This window comes from Babylonia areolata, chromosome 5 (genome assembly GCF_041734735.1).
Source record: "Babylonia areolata isolate BAREFJ2019XMU chromosome 5, ASM4173473v1, whole genome shotgun sequence".
Lineage (NCBI taxonomy): Eukaryota > Metazoa > Mollusca > Gastropoda > Neogastropoda > Buccinidae > Babylonia > Babylonia areolata.
In genome coordinates, this window is record NC_134880.1 from 41,468,532 (window position 1) to 41,482,593 (window position 14,062).

Consider the following 14,062-nt stretch of genomic DNA (forward strand, 5'->3'; position numbering starts at 1 on the left):
TTCTAATAATGTTTTTGTTATGAATTTCAAATGTACAAAACTCTGCATCCCTATTTTTGTCTTTCTCCCTCTGTCTCTCTGTGAAGCAATTCAGTTATAATTTCCCATCTTCCATTCGATATAATGTGCAGAGTGGAATGAGAAAGTATCAAAAATGTATCCATGTTAGACCCAAACACTTTACAGAAATGAAGAATCATCCTTGTTCAGTGTATGTTTCCCGTTCTTGGCTCCTTATCACACTCTTATTTTGATAGATAAATGAATACTGACAAAACATAACTTATTTTGTCACATGGAAGTATTGCCACAATGTCATCAATTTCATGAAAGTCTTTCCTGTTTTTTTGTGTGCAAAGTCTATTATATCATTTAAAAGACTTTTTTCTCATTCAGATGATATCAGTTATTTCAGCATAGAATTGATGTGTGTGTGTGTGTGTGTGTGTGTGTGTGTGTGTGTGTGTGAGTGTGTGTGTGTGTGAAAAATCCATAGATGTTTGCGATATAATAAGACTTTATTCATGTCGCAAATATGAGCTTCAGGAAAGAAAATCAAATAAATATAATGTTAAATATATATATTCATATCTGCTCTGAAATTTTACAATGCTTGACACTTGACCAATCTTTTCGTTGAGCTGTAAAATGTGATCAGCTCTTCCATGATCACTGTCAACATTGTCACCACTGTTGATATCATTACTCATGGTATTTGTCATCACACACACAAACCAATACATCCATACCAGCCCATTCATGCACACATAAACAGAAAACACACACACACACACACACACACACACACACACACACACACACACACACACACACACACAGAGCAAAATACACTCAAACAAAAGGCAAAACCAAGATATACAGATTAATAAACCATCACAACCAAAGCGAAGAACTCAAACAGTACAGCATTCCCACCTCTTCCAAAGCTCACTCTTTTTTCAACAGGAACTGTTCAAGTGCATATTTAGTGCCGGTGCTCACTCTCTCACAGTCTCCATCACTTCTAGACCGTTCAATGAATGGATCCAATGGGATATCAGCTTCCACCTGATTCTTCTGATCATCCAGCAGAAGAGCTCTGCAAACCAGTACACAGAATATGTAAAAAACACCAGCAGAAACAGAATGCTTGAATGATAACAGACAAAAAGAAAGGAAACACAAATTTCCTCTCTTTTTTTCCATGAAAATTTTTAAGCGTTTAACGATAATCACCGATTGGAAAGAAAAAAAACGGAAAAACCTCTCTCTTCTCTCTCATTGTGCACACACATGCATGCATAAACACACATACACACATACGCTCACACTAGCACACATACACACACAGGTTAAAAATGGAGATTTCTTCCATGTCAACATATGTGCAGACCAGCTTATGCCTGAACCTCCTTTGTATGTATACACGTGCAGATCCAATGCACATGTTAAAGATACTGTGATCCATGTAGGTGTTCAGTGGGCTATGGAAACATGAACATAACAAGAATGTAAATGCCTGAAAACAGAGTATGGCTTCCTACATACATAGCAGGGTCATGCACGTAAAAGCACACTTGTACATGGGAGTTACGGCCCAAGAATGCAGAAGAAGAAAGGCCTCTGGTCATCTCACATAAACAGGTAGAAAGATTTGCTAAGTTCTTGTTTTCATCTAACAACAGGCTGTGTCTGTGTGAACACACTCTAAGTATGTAAACACAGAAACTGTTTCCCAACTTAAGTGATCATAAAAAAAGAGACAGAGAAACAATCACTTGTGCAGTCAGCAACAGCAGAAACTCCTAGACAGTGCCAATGCTTGTGGAAAAAACTGCCCAAGAGATTTTTTTTCTCCCCTTCATATATCTTCTACATTACCTTAAAGTCTGAGGCAAGGCTGGGTCATGCTGTACAGAATCTGTCATCTCTTCATTCACTTTCACGATTGCTTCGATCGTCTTCTTGTCCACCCAGGTGCAAGCTGACACTTCATTGGGGTCAAACTTTAGCTGTTTGAATAGCACGTCAGACGTGAGTTGTGGTGTTAGTACAGCGTGGAGATACAGCACAATGTGGTGTCTCAATGGGGCACCCAAAGACAGGCGGGGTGGGTACACTGACTGAAAAACAAAAAAAGTCAGCATTCATTTCTGTCCAGCAAACAATTAATTAAGCAACAGCTGAGAGGTGATAAGAAACTCTATGGAGTGCTGGACAATACAAGGTCTTCAGAGAAGAAGCCCCCCTCAGTCAAGTGCTTCGGCCCTTAACTCCTTGCACTCTAAGGGAACCAGACTGCACCCAGGTCATGACTCCTGGATGCTCTTGTATTGCCGCATTCTTTTAATTTCAAATTCTTATGTAGATATAAAGACAGAAATTGTTTTGTTACACGGAAGATACTCATCAGCAGGCCAATGAATTGTAACCTGTGAAAAGAAAATCAACCCATAATATTCACAGAAAACACAATCCCCAGCTTTTTATGAAGTTACAAAGGCAAGGTTTCAACTTCCTAAATGCATAGAGTTGTATCCCTTCCACTGTTGGGTTTCTTACAGGAGAAATACGCAAAAAATGCTATCCAGATGTTTTGTGAAGATCAAAGTTGCATTAAGTTTGAAACCAATAACTTCAGATGTTTGGATTTCTATCCCACAGATATGTGGGGTGTGTGGTTTGAATCTGAACAGTGGTTCCTATGTTCAGTTAGACCTTTTTTTCAAGTCTTTAACCCTTTGAGCCCTGACCACCGCTTTACCGGTGGTAGAGAAAAAGGAAATAATGCCTAGCCACCGGTTGAGCGGTGCGTAAACACTTGTGTTGTGTTTTGCTACTGGTTGACTTATATTGAAGTGCCAATCAGAAAAACCGTAATATTCTGACGTCAGCGAACGTAGTACCAACATGGCCGTGCCTTTTCACTGTGTTTTATGCATGTGCTTTGGATAAAAAATATCAATTTCAGTATAAGTCAACCAATAGCAAAACACGACACAAGTGTTTATGCACCGCTCAACTGGTGGCTAGGCATTATGTCATTTTTTCTCTACCACCGGTAAAGCGGTGGTCAGGGCACTCTTTTTATATCTGCCGTGACACATTAAATACCAATTATTTGCAAATTTTGGCTTAGGAGCTCAGGCAGAAGGGTTAGAATTACTCAGGAACTCAGGGCTCAAAGGGTTAAGATCAAGATATGTGCAGACCTGCTAGAATCTTAAATCTCTTTATGTGTATGCATATGAAGATGACAAAAATGCCAATAGTATATACCCCCTTATCTGTTTTTTTTGTAAGACGGGAAAAAAAAAGAAAATCCCTGCTTCCTCACCTCCCACAAGGCCAGGGGGACGAGGCTTCCTTCAAGGCAGTCACTTTCTTTGATGACGAGACCTGTCTCTTCTCGAAGCTCCCTGAGTCCTGCTTGGGTCAACTGTGAAATTGGTAAACAATGAAGAGTGGTGACTCTCTCCATAAACAGTGTACCTTTTATTTGCCTGTGTGATGGCTGAATGAGTAGAATAAGCAGCATTGACTTGAAGTTGTGTACCGTGTTTCATGAAGAGAGTAACCACTCTTTATTGTTTGTTAATCATTTACTCTCCTAGCCTAATTATTCTTTCATGTGACACAGGTAGAGTTTCAGTTTAGAACAATTATCAGCATTTTTAACCAACACTGAACCATTACTCAATGTCTTGTGATGAAAGATTTGAGGCTGAGGGGATGGGGGGATCCTGGTGACACTAGAGATCATTCTTCCTTAGTTGTTTTTTTTCTGTCTCATTTTGGTGGTGTAATTCTGAGCAATTCACCTGCTCGTTTTTAATCATATACAGCCACACCCAGGTTCATTGTGTCACTGTCCAAGTGTTTGCAGTCCACAAGACCTATCAATGTCAGGTCACCTTGCATTGCTGGCAAGTCACTTCAGTGGTGTTCAGTAAAATGCACAGAAAAGGACTGAAGTAGTGGGCACAGTTAATAGGAACTCTTGCTTGGATGGCACATGCAGACTCATATATAGTAGAATGAAGCTGTTTCTGTTTGCTTGCTTCCTTGCTTGCATGCTTTCTTACTTGCTTGCTTCCTTGCTTATGTGATCATAAAACTGATGTGGCTTGTACTGTTGTACTCAGCTTATATCATATATAAGCTTATATTTGGGCCAACAGCAACGTGAGAACTGCATGATCAATGGTTTCTCCACTGCAGTGGGAAATCATTTACAGCTTTGTCTTTTGTGAATGATTAATACCCTCAAACTAGAAGGCAAGATTGCGCTGGATCTTTGTGCTGTAGCCCTGCGGGCCAGTTGGCCTTCATGTCAACTGTCCTAAAGCCCTCTTGGCTGAGAGAGCAGGAATGTAACTTGGGCACGACACTCTCCACTATAATCAAATTATAGCCTAGATAGTCAGGAGTGCAGTTGCCTCCTCTGCTGAACTGACGGCCATAGGTAGACACAAATGACTATCATACAAACAGACACAGAACTGACAATGCATTTCTAATCAGTATGCCAACACACACACACACACACACACACACACACACACACACACATGCACATGCACGCACATACAGACACACACACACTGACCAAATAATCAAAAGAAAACATGCACCAACTTATCTCTGTACAACTGTATGCATACATATTAATACGTACAGTTTCATCTGGATCCACATGACCACCTGCAAATCAATAAAACAGAATAATAGTCATGATGGCAAAACATAAGCAAGCAAAAAAACAACAACAACAACAACAACAAAATAGGAGCTCAATTTTGGTATCTCTGCAATTACAACTTTACAAAACTTTAAATTCAAAACATAAATTTTCTATTGGCCTGCCTCCTTTTGTAAGTAACTGCAGTCTCCAAGACGACTCTGCAACATACAGTCATGCACGACACATCGATAGAAGTACATCTCACTCTTGCATTCTTCTGGTCCTTTTTTTGTTGTTGTTTTTTTTTTTGGGGGGGGGGGGGGGTTGGGGGGGGGACTGGGGGGCAGGGAGGGGGGAGCTGAGGGTCATGAAATGTGTATGCTATTCACATTTGTGTCTATCTTTGTACTGTTTATGTACTATTCACTACCATCCCTCCAATATTCCTTGTGACACTGGTAAACTTGGTAATAAAGACATTCTATTCTATTCTTTTCTGTTCTATTCTACTCAGCTTGTTCTGTATGTCAGTACATGGTTCTCTTTTTCAGTCTCAGTCTCTCCCTCACCACCCCTTGCTACTTCACATTCTATGTAATAAAAAGTAATAATGTAACGTATTTTCAAATTCTGTTTGGTGTATGTACAACTGAAACTGTATGTGCAAAAATAATGCATGCTATGTGAGTTGGCAAAATGAGGAAGTGTACTCTATACCCCTTCACTATCTTTCTGTCTTTGCATTATCAAATCATTCTCCTTTCTTTTGTTTTTAGATGTATGCTCCTCTTCTAAGGCAGAACAGGTGTTGTTGTTTTTTAAGGTGATAGCTTATGAGATTGAGGCACGAAATCAGACCCAGTAGGAAAAGAAGTAAGAATGTACTGTTCCTTTCATCCACTGCAATGCAGAAGTTACCAGTAACTCCAAGTGTGTGATGTATAAATCATAACACACAAGAGGAAGGGGGAATAGATGCTACAGGAAAAGGAATAAGAATACATATTCCTTTCACTCCCCTACTCTACAGAGTACTCTAAACGTGTGACTAACATGATAACAAGTAAACGGAATGGAGAAAACCATCAAACTTGGTAACAGAAGAAGGCTAAGAATGTTTGCTCCTTTCACTCAAAACAAGAATATAATATATATATATATATATATATATATATGTGTGTGTGTGTGTGTGTGTGTGTGTGTGTGTGTGTGTGTGTGTGTGTGTGTGTGTGTTACTCTAGGCTGAGAGAGGGGGGATGTAACTTGGGCAAGACACTCTCCACCATAATCAAATCTGCAGTTGCCTCCTCTGCTGTTCTGGTGGTCATAGTCAGACATGACTGACTATCTCACACACACACACACACACACACACACACACACACACTCACACGCACACGCACACGCACGCACGCACATACGCATGCACACACACACACACACACACACATATATATATATACATGTTGTCTTTTTTTGTTTTGTTTTGTTTTTACCTGGAGGCACCCAGATGTTGGGGAAGGCACGGAGATGAGGAGCTCGTTTTGTGAGGAGGACTTTGTTGTCAGCTGATTCCAGAATAATGGCTACACCTGAGCAGATACCCCGAGATAGTACTGCTTCAGGCAGCTCCCCATGATCAGGGCTCAAGTTCTTAATGGGGCAGAATGAAGGATGCTGCACATACACACAAAAAGGTAATGAAACAGCATCCATGCAAGATCTCTAAACTCTATATTTCCCAGTCTCTTTCTCTCTCTCTGGCATTAAGAAACATTTCCATCAAGAATAGTTGTGCACTTCAAGTAAGAAACTGAAAACACACACACACACACACGCGTGTGTGCGCACGCACGCATCTTCACACACACACAGGCCCACCCCCAGCCCCTTCACACATATTTTCCACTGTTGTTAAACTATTCCAATATCTGTAAATCTGAAACTATATGCACAGATCTAGTATGTTTGCAAAAGTTCAGTTTGACTCAATAATGATTCTAACAGTGGTTCTTATCTCATCCTATTTGAATAATAAAGTTTCCTTCCATACAACTGTTCATGACGTATCTGTCTAGTTCAGTCTGGTTACCATACAAGCTCAGATAAAGACACAAGCAAAAGCATATCACTCAGGAAAGTTTTACCAATACCAACAAGAAACTCCTTGTGGAAGAGAATGCTCATGTAAGTCTCTTTAACAGACTGATACTTCAAAGCCTTACACAGATCTTATGCTACTGGCAGTATGGAATTTAACTTTCTGAAAACTAATCAGTATAGTGAATATTTCTCACATAAAAGCACACACCTTTAAGTCACCACATACTAACCAAGTTTCCCTTCAACTTGCATGCAGTTTAATAAGAGGTATGGAGAAACAAAGCCAGAAAATTGTCACCATACACAATGACATTTTCAAATGTTGTCACCTTAATGTGTAACTTCAGGGAGCTGTCTAAGAAATCGTTGGAGATGATCAGTCTGTTGTTTTCCAGCCTTACGCACACATCTGCTTGTCCGTTCCTTCCATCAAAGTAATCTACAACGCACTGAAATGAAACAAAGAAAAATCATAGTAATAATGGCAATATTTTCAGTGCAAAAATTACTGTAATCATGATGAAGTTTGCTTTGTTATTCACAGTTTTATACAGTTACTAGAATTATTGTGTGTGTGTTGGCATATGTGCAAACTTGCAAACAATTGAGGAAACACACAAGTGTACACACACACACACACACACACACACACACACACACACACACACACACACACACAAAGCGAGGACCAGATCATCACCATCACACACACACGCACGCACGCACACACGCACGCACCACACACGCACGCACGCATGCACGCACACACGCACGCACGCACACACTCACGCACACATGCAGACTTAGGCATGTAAAGAACTCATGGCAACAAAAGGGTTTGTCCCTGGCAAAGTTCTGCAGAAAAATGCACTTTGATCGGAAAAGAAATAAAATATAGTAAGGAAAAGAGTGGCACTACACTGTGGTGATGCGCTCTCCTTGTAGAGGGCAGCCTGAATTTTACACAGAGACATCTGTCGCAACAAAGAGTAATAATACAATACATACAATTTCATTACAACACACACACACAAATTTATATTCAGCACTCTCTCTCTCTTTCTCTCTCTGTATGTGTATAGATAGATAGATAGACAGACAGACAGATAGATAGATAGATAGACATATATATATATATATACATATATATATATATACATGTGTGTATGTGTGTGTGTGTGTGTGTGTGTGTGTGTGTTAGAGAGAGGGAGAGAGAAATAAGCAATATCCCACCTCAGCAAATCCAGCAAGTCTAGGCACCTGATCTTTCCCTTTTTTCTGAAGATGGATTAGAATCCTTCCACCTGTCACAGTTGCCATGGTGACGTGGTTTTTATCCTTTATCCTTGATGTTGAGGATCTTTCTTGTAGGTTATGTTGCTGGGGATACTCTGAAAATGAACTGATCTACCACAGCTGTAAATAAATAATGAATGAGTAGATCAATAGGTATCACAGTGTTCACTGCCCAGTTACCTACAAGGCCATCTCTGCATTGCTAAAACAACTCAAAACATTGTCAACAATAGCAAGGTATCAGTACTTGATCTTGCTTTTAATGTTTCCTGATACTTGGCAATCAATCAGAAAGATGACAATGAGCTGCGTTTCTGTAGAACTTGTACCTCAAGAATATGTGAATTTGTTTCTTTTTCTAAATGTCACACACACACACACACACACACACACACACACACACACACACACACACACACTCACACACACACACATGGGCACACTCACATGCGCGCACACACACACACACATGAACAGCACATGCATATACACACATTCACATACACATTTCTTTACACACACACACACACACACACACACACACACACACACACACACACACACACATACGCACGCACGCGCGCGAGCGAGCGTACTCTCTCTCTCTCTCTCTCTCTCTCTCTCAAACGATAAAATGCGTGATGTTTCGTTTCGTAGTTTCAAGCAACACTGACCGTTAAGACTTCGGCTGAATCTTCGTTTGGTCGGAATAGCATGAAGATAACCAGCTCCTGATAAAGCAGACGATCGCATCGGAAATTATACATCGGCTATATGTTACGCAGGCGTGTGAATCGTGGATATTGGCATTGAAGGAGTGCAGTGCAGGGCGCAACAGTTGAACAAAAGTTCTGCTGAACCACCTTTACTTTTTCTCTCTCTTTCTCTGCCTCTCTCTGTCTCTTCTGTGTGTGTGTGTGTGTGTGTGTGGGTGTGTGGGTGTGTGTTTTACAGTGTCTACAGTAGTTATACATTTGAAAGTAAAACAATTGATTATGAATTGCAGTATCAATCATTAAAAGGGTTCAGTTGCATAAAGAAAGGCGCTGTGTCATTTTTATAAATGACATTTTGTAATGTGAATTTGTTGTGCTTTTTTTTCACCAAACCAGATGTTGTTCTCTGTAACCATTACATAAACTGTAAAATACCTGTTGTGTATATAGCTATTTTGATTTTCGATTTCGTCGGGCCATGTGCACGACCTTCACTCGCGACCCAGTCTCTAGTTAGCTATGCACTGACTTACGGTAAGCAGGACAAGGGAGGAGTTTGAACGATATAAAGCAATAGTAAAACGGGTAGAATTGAACTGGAGATTTTGGAAACGTCGACATGCATAGATTACTTAATCGTTTTACTTCAATATCCATCGATCACACACACACACACACACTGACGCACACACACACACATACACAAAGCGCGCGCATATAAAGTAGTGGAAGCTGAAGTGTTTTTTGTGTATGTGAGTGTGTTGTATTTTTGTGAGTGTGTGTATTGTTTGAGTTGTTGTCTTACTGATCGATCAGGGCTAGTAAACTATTGAACGTGTGCTGTGTGAAAGTAATTTTAACGTAATGAATTAGTAAAAATATGTTTTAGATGTGTAATGACAGTGCATGATAGATGCTTACTTTTTTGTGGGGGATGAGAGTGGATGTGTGCAACAACCAGCTGCTGATCATGCCACTGCCCAGTAGTCTGTCTCTACCCTCATCTCATCTAAAAAAAACTTTTTAAAGTGGAACATACCAAGACCCCCAAATCCATGTTTATAGTGGATGGGCCATGCGTTAAGTTTTTCAGTTTTCACTTTCTCAAGGAGGCGTCACTGCGTTCGGACAAATCCATACACGCTACACCACATCTGTTGAGCAGATGCCTGACCAGCAGCATAACCCAACGCGCTTAGTCAGGCCTTGAGTGCATGCTTACATATTTGTGTACCTATGAAAGTGGATTTCATTTTACGTAATTTCGCCAGAGGACAACACTCTCGTTGCCATGGGTTCTTTTTCAGTGCGCCAAGTGCGTGCTGCACACGGGACCTCGGTTTATCGTCTCATCCGAAAGACTAGACGCTCAGTTTGATTTTCCAGTCAAACTTAGGAGAAAGGGCGAGAGCGGGATTCGAACCCACACCCTCACGGACTCTCTGTATTGGCAGCTGAGCGTCTTAACCATTCTGCCACCTTCCTCCTGCGTTAAATCCTGTTCCTTGCATGAATCTAACCTGCACCCCAGTTGGGTTCTTTATCCATAAAGCCACCACATGTGTGTGTGTTTGTGTGTGTGTGTGTGTGTGTTAAAAAAAACCTAGTGATAACCATGAATGAATATTAAGTAAATAAGTAATACAAGGTAGAACTGGAAGAGGAAGCCTAGGGGTTGACTAACAAAAGCTCATAAGACAGGATATGGACAAGGAGAAGACCTGAAACAGCAAACTTGGAGAACCATTTGTATGGTTTAACCATCTCATCATATGGTGGCAAAATGAGCAACAGATGTTTATACAATATATCTTGTGTGTATGTGTGTGTGTGTGTGTGTGTGTGTGTGTATTTCAAGAATATATTGCATTTATTATCACTTACAGGCTTACAATGGCAGCAAGTCTGACAGCACACTGCAGACAGAGACTGCTTCATCTGTCCACCCAGCCAGAACTATGGCAACCTCTCTCATCAAACATGAGAATGACTATCGGAGGACTGAACAGCCATCCCACCGTTTTCACTGCGAGGGTGAAGATCCTGCAGCCTATGCGGTCTCTTTGCTCTCAAAGAAAAAAACAGGTTCTGCCAGTGCTGACTCTGTACACAAAGGACCCCTGTCCTTTGTGTGATGATGCTGTGGAAGAATTGCAACCATTCAGACACAGGGTGAGATATGAGATAAAATATATGCTTGTGGTACTTCAGAGCAATGCTCATCATAGTGATGTGTGTTATGAGGGATTAGTTTTATTTGTTCAGGTGGCTGTTGTTTGTTGTTGTTGTTGTTGTTTTTCTTTTTACTGTCTTTTTTTTGTTTTGTTTTGGGTTGTTGTTTTTTAATGCAGTTTGGTAAATTGTGTGTATTCATCAGGATGTGTATAGGGGATGGAGGATAATGATTTATAATTGGACAACTTGTTCTTCCATTTACAGCTGACATATTTAAAGTGATTAAACATATATTATGTTGACAACATAGCAAATTGATGAATGTTAGAAATTTCTTACCTTCTTGATGAATGAAATGATGAATGTCTGACCCCAGTCATAATGAGGTTGCAAAAATTCAGTAGTTTTCAAATTCATAAAGTTAACCCAGAATTTGTTACAAAATCGTTACTGCTAAATGATATATTAAGGAAGAATTTAAGTGGTGATAAGATAGTGGAAGACTGTTTCTAGGGGTATAGTCATATGCATTTGAAGTGTGTGTGTGTCTTTTTCCTTAAAGGTCTTTTTAACGTCTTTTCACTTTATGTGATACTGGACATGTAATGTGTGTGTGTGTGTGACTGCTTTATGAAGTATGGTTTTATATATTTCATGTATGTGTTGTCAGTTCATTTTCTGAATCATTTAAAAGCAGTACTAAGTAGGCATGCTTGTTTTCTGAACTATAAAAAAAAAAAAAAAAAAAACAAGAGAGGCAAGGCTCACTTGTGATACACTTTTTTTTTTTTTTTTTAATCCAAGCTTTTTATGTATTGAGTATGATTTCAAATGTAATGTTTAAGATGAGAAAGATCAGTTTAAAGCAAATTAAGTCCCCTACCATTAATTACAGAGTAATTTCCCTTCTTTGCTATCTGCACCAAAATTTTTTACTCACTTGTGTAAACAAAGTGAGTCTATGTTTTAACCCGGTGTTCGGTTGTCTGTGTGTGTGTGTGTGTGTGTGTGGTAAACTTTAACATTGACATTTTCTCTGCAAATAATTTGTCAGCTGACACCAAATTAGGCATAAAAATAGGAAAAATTCAGTTCTTTCCAGTCATCTTGTTTAAAACAATATTGCACCTCTGGGATGGGCACAAAAAAATAAAAAATGAAGCCTAATTATATGCAAACTGCAATTACTGTTATATTTATATTTTTGTATTCTCTAAACTTGGCACTTTGATCTGATATTCTGACCCAACAACAAGAGCAGTCATTATTATCATTTTTTGTTCAAACAGGAACTTCTTTTGCTAAGCATGGAAGTTTTATTTATTTTGCAAACGTTTTGGTGCAGATAGTAAATAAGGGAAATTGCTCTGTAATTAATGCTAGGGGACTTAATTTGCTAAATCATACTCAATACATAAAAAGCTTGGATTTAAAAAAAAAAAAAAGTGTATCACAAGTGAGTCTTGAAGGCCTTGCCTCTCTTGTTTCTATTTTTATGCCTAATTTGGTGTCAACTGACAAAGTATTTGCAGAGAAAATGTCAATGTTAAAGTTTACCACGGACACACAGACACACACACACACACACAGACAACCGAACACCGGGTTAAAACATAGACTCACTTTGTTTACACAAGTGAGTCAAAAACTGTTTTTCCAGTGGTGTAGTCAAATGCATTTGAAGAGAGAAAGAGAGAGAGAGTGTGTGTGTGTGAATCCACTTCATATAGTATGGTTTAATTTAATGTTTGTATCTTCTTTTTATTTTCTGAACCATGATAGAGAGAAAAGTAGTTTTATATAGGTACATTTGTTTTCAGAACGACAAAAAAAAAGAGTAAAAGTGTGTAGACAACCTTGTAATGTTGAAATGAAATCTGAAGAGCAGGCAGTAAAATTGTCTGTTTGCTTTCTGTTTGCAGTTCACACTGGAGAAGGTGGACATCTTGCTGGAAGAGAACAAGAAATGGTACAAAAAATACCGGTTTGATATCCCAGTCTTTCATTTCAATGGCTCCTTTTTGATGAAACACAGAGTCAGTCACGACAAACTTTTGATAGCGTTGTCAGATTGGGAGCAGAGTGAAAGCTGAAACAAAGAAACTGTGAGGGTGTGTGTGTCTGCTTAATCTAAAAATGTGTGTTTTGTGCCCAGTTTGATATGGACATGTATGCACATATGTGTGTTTGTCATATGCGGGTCTCAGTATGTGTTTGACTTAATGTTATGGACAAAAAGATGATTTTGATGTTTTTCTGCGTTTCTCTTATAACAGAAAATTAGCAGTGTGCTTGCACACTTTTGCATCAGTTTCATGGCTTCTTCATTGTACGCTTGTGTATGTATGTGTACGTGCGCACGTGTGTGTGTTGATCGTGGTTTACATGTATGATCTTTTCTTCTTGAAACACACCAAATAAAGATGATGTTTAATGTATATCAAGAATATCACTGTCATTTTATTTATTCAATCTTTCTTTTTCACTTTATCATCACATATATTCAATACTGGCTTTTTTTTGGGGGGGGGGGGGTGTAGGGGGGGGGCTGTTCAAATGAGTACAGGGGTTATATGTAAGTGTTGATATAGTGTTACTCTTCTTGCGGCGGAAATCAGAATTCTTACTGAATGATACATGCATTAGATTTGACAGATCTGGTATGTCTTTGCATTAAACTTCCCTTGTTATGAGCAAGAATATGTGACATGGACACAACAAGAAGATTTTCAATTTTCTGTGCGGCAAAAACATCTTATAGTTTTTAGTTCGTAACCATCTTTGTTTTTGTTTTTCCAGTGACATATTTCTGTGTAAAATTAAAATCAAATATGGTCAGTCAGCTGGTTACAAAATCTGTTATAAAAGATAATAATTGTAACTGTGTCATTACTTGGAGTGAACATTTGATGCAGTAGCTAATATTGTTTAGAAATGTAGTATGTTTCCTTTGATCATTCATAAGCATACAAAGGCTTTATATGTTGTACTTGCATTTGTGCACACAGCCCATACACATATGTACAGACAAATACAAATTTAATTTCCATGCTTGATTAAGAAATGTGTGGAACTGACAATTTTTTTT

The 14,062-nt window shown here is 39.1% G+C and overlaps 2 protein-coding genes across 4 annotated transcripts; one reads left to right on the forward strand and one right to left on the reverse strand.

Annotated features, from left to right (window-relative positions):
• Window positions 1-430: 430 nt before the first annotated feature.
• On the reverse strand, window positions 431-8,853 carry LOC143282479 (m7GpppN-mRNA hydrolase NUDT17-like). Of its 3 annotated transcripts, none has more exons than XM_076588134.1 (8): window positions 8,758-8,853; window positions 8,021-8,203; window positions 7,117-7,236; window positions 6,181-6,361; window positions 4,679-4,704; window positions 3,338-3,439; window positions 1,882-2,123; window positions 431-1,099 (listed from the first exon to the last, which is right to left on the reverse strand). In XM_076588134.1, exons 2-8 carry the CDS (start codon window positions 8,105-8,107, stop codon window positions 949-951), a joined length of 909 nt encoding a protein of 302 aa, XP_076444249.1. In that variant the 5' UTR covers window positions 8,108-8,203; window positions 8,758-8,853; the 3' UTR covers window positions 431-948. The 3 variants fall into 3 exon arrangements, with proteins under 3 accessions (XP_076444249.1, XP_076444247.1, XP_076444248.1); XM_076588132.1 differs by having other exon boundaries at window positions 8,021-8,189; window positions 8,758-8,846; XM_076588133.1 differs by having other exon boundaries at window positions 8,021-8,178; window positions 8,758-8,838.
• A 407-nt stretch (window positions 8,854-9,260) lies between these two features.
• Window positions 9,261-13,482, forward strand: LOC143282480 (glutaredoxin-like protein C5orf63 homolog). Its single transcript, XM_076588136.1, has 3 exons — window positions 9,261-9,333; window positions 10,686-10,971; window positions 12,897-13,482. The coding sequence occupies exons 2-3, from the start codon at window positions 10,693-10,695 to the stop codon at window positions 13,065-13,067; spliced, it is 450 nt and encodes a 149-aa protein (XP_076444251.1). The 5' UTR covers window positions 9,261-9,333; window positions 10,686-10,692; the 3' UTR covers window positions 13,068-13,482.
• The last annotated feature ends 580 nt before the right edge of the window (window positions 13,483-14,062 follow it).

Bases quoted from the DNA above. Each gene is read 5' to 3' on its own strand.
- LOC143282480 (XM_076588136.1), top strand. From the start codon at position 10,693: ATGGCAGCAAGTCTGACAGCACACTGCAGACAGAGACTGCTTCATCTG. The intron at 10,972-12,896 runs GTGAGATATGAG...TTCTGTTTGCAG, and splicing joins TGCAACCATTCAGACACAGG to TTCACACTGGAGAAGGTGGA.
- LOC143282479 (XM_076588133.1), bottom strand. From the start codon at position 8,836: ATGCGATCGTCTGCTTTATCAGGAGCTGGTTATCTTCATGCTATTCCG. The intron at 7,237-8,020 runs GTGGGATATTGC...GTTTCATTTCAG, and splicing joins GACTTGCTGGATTTGCTGAG to TGCGTTGTAGATTACTTTGA. The intron at 1,100-1,881 runs GTAATGTAGAAG...ACTGGTTTGCAG, and splicing joins GCCTTGCCTCAGACTTTAAG to AGCTCTTCTGCTGGATGATC.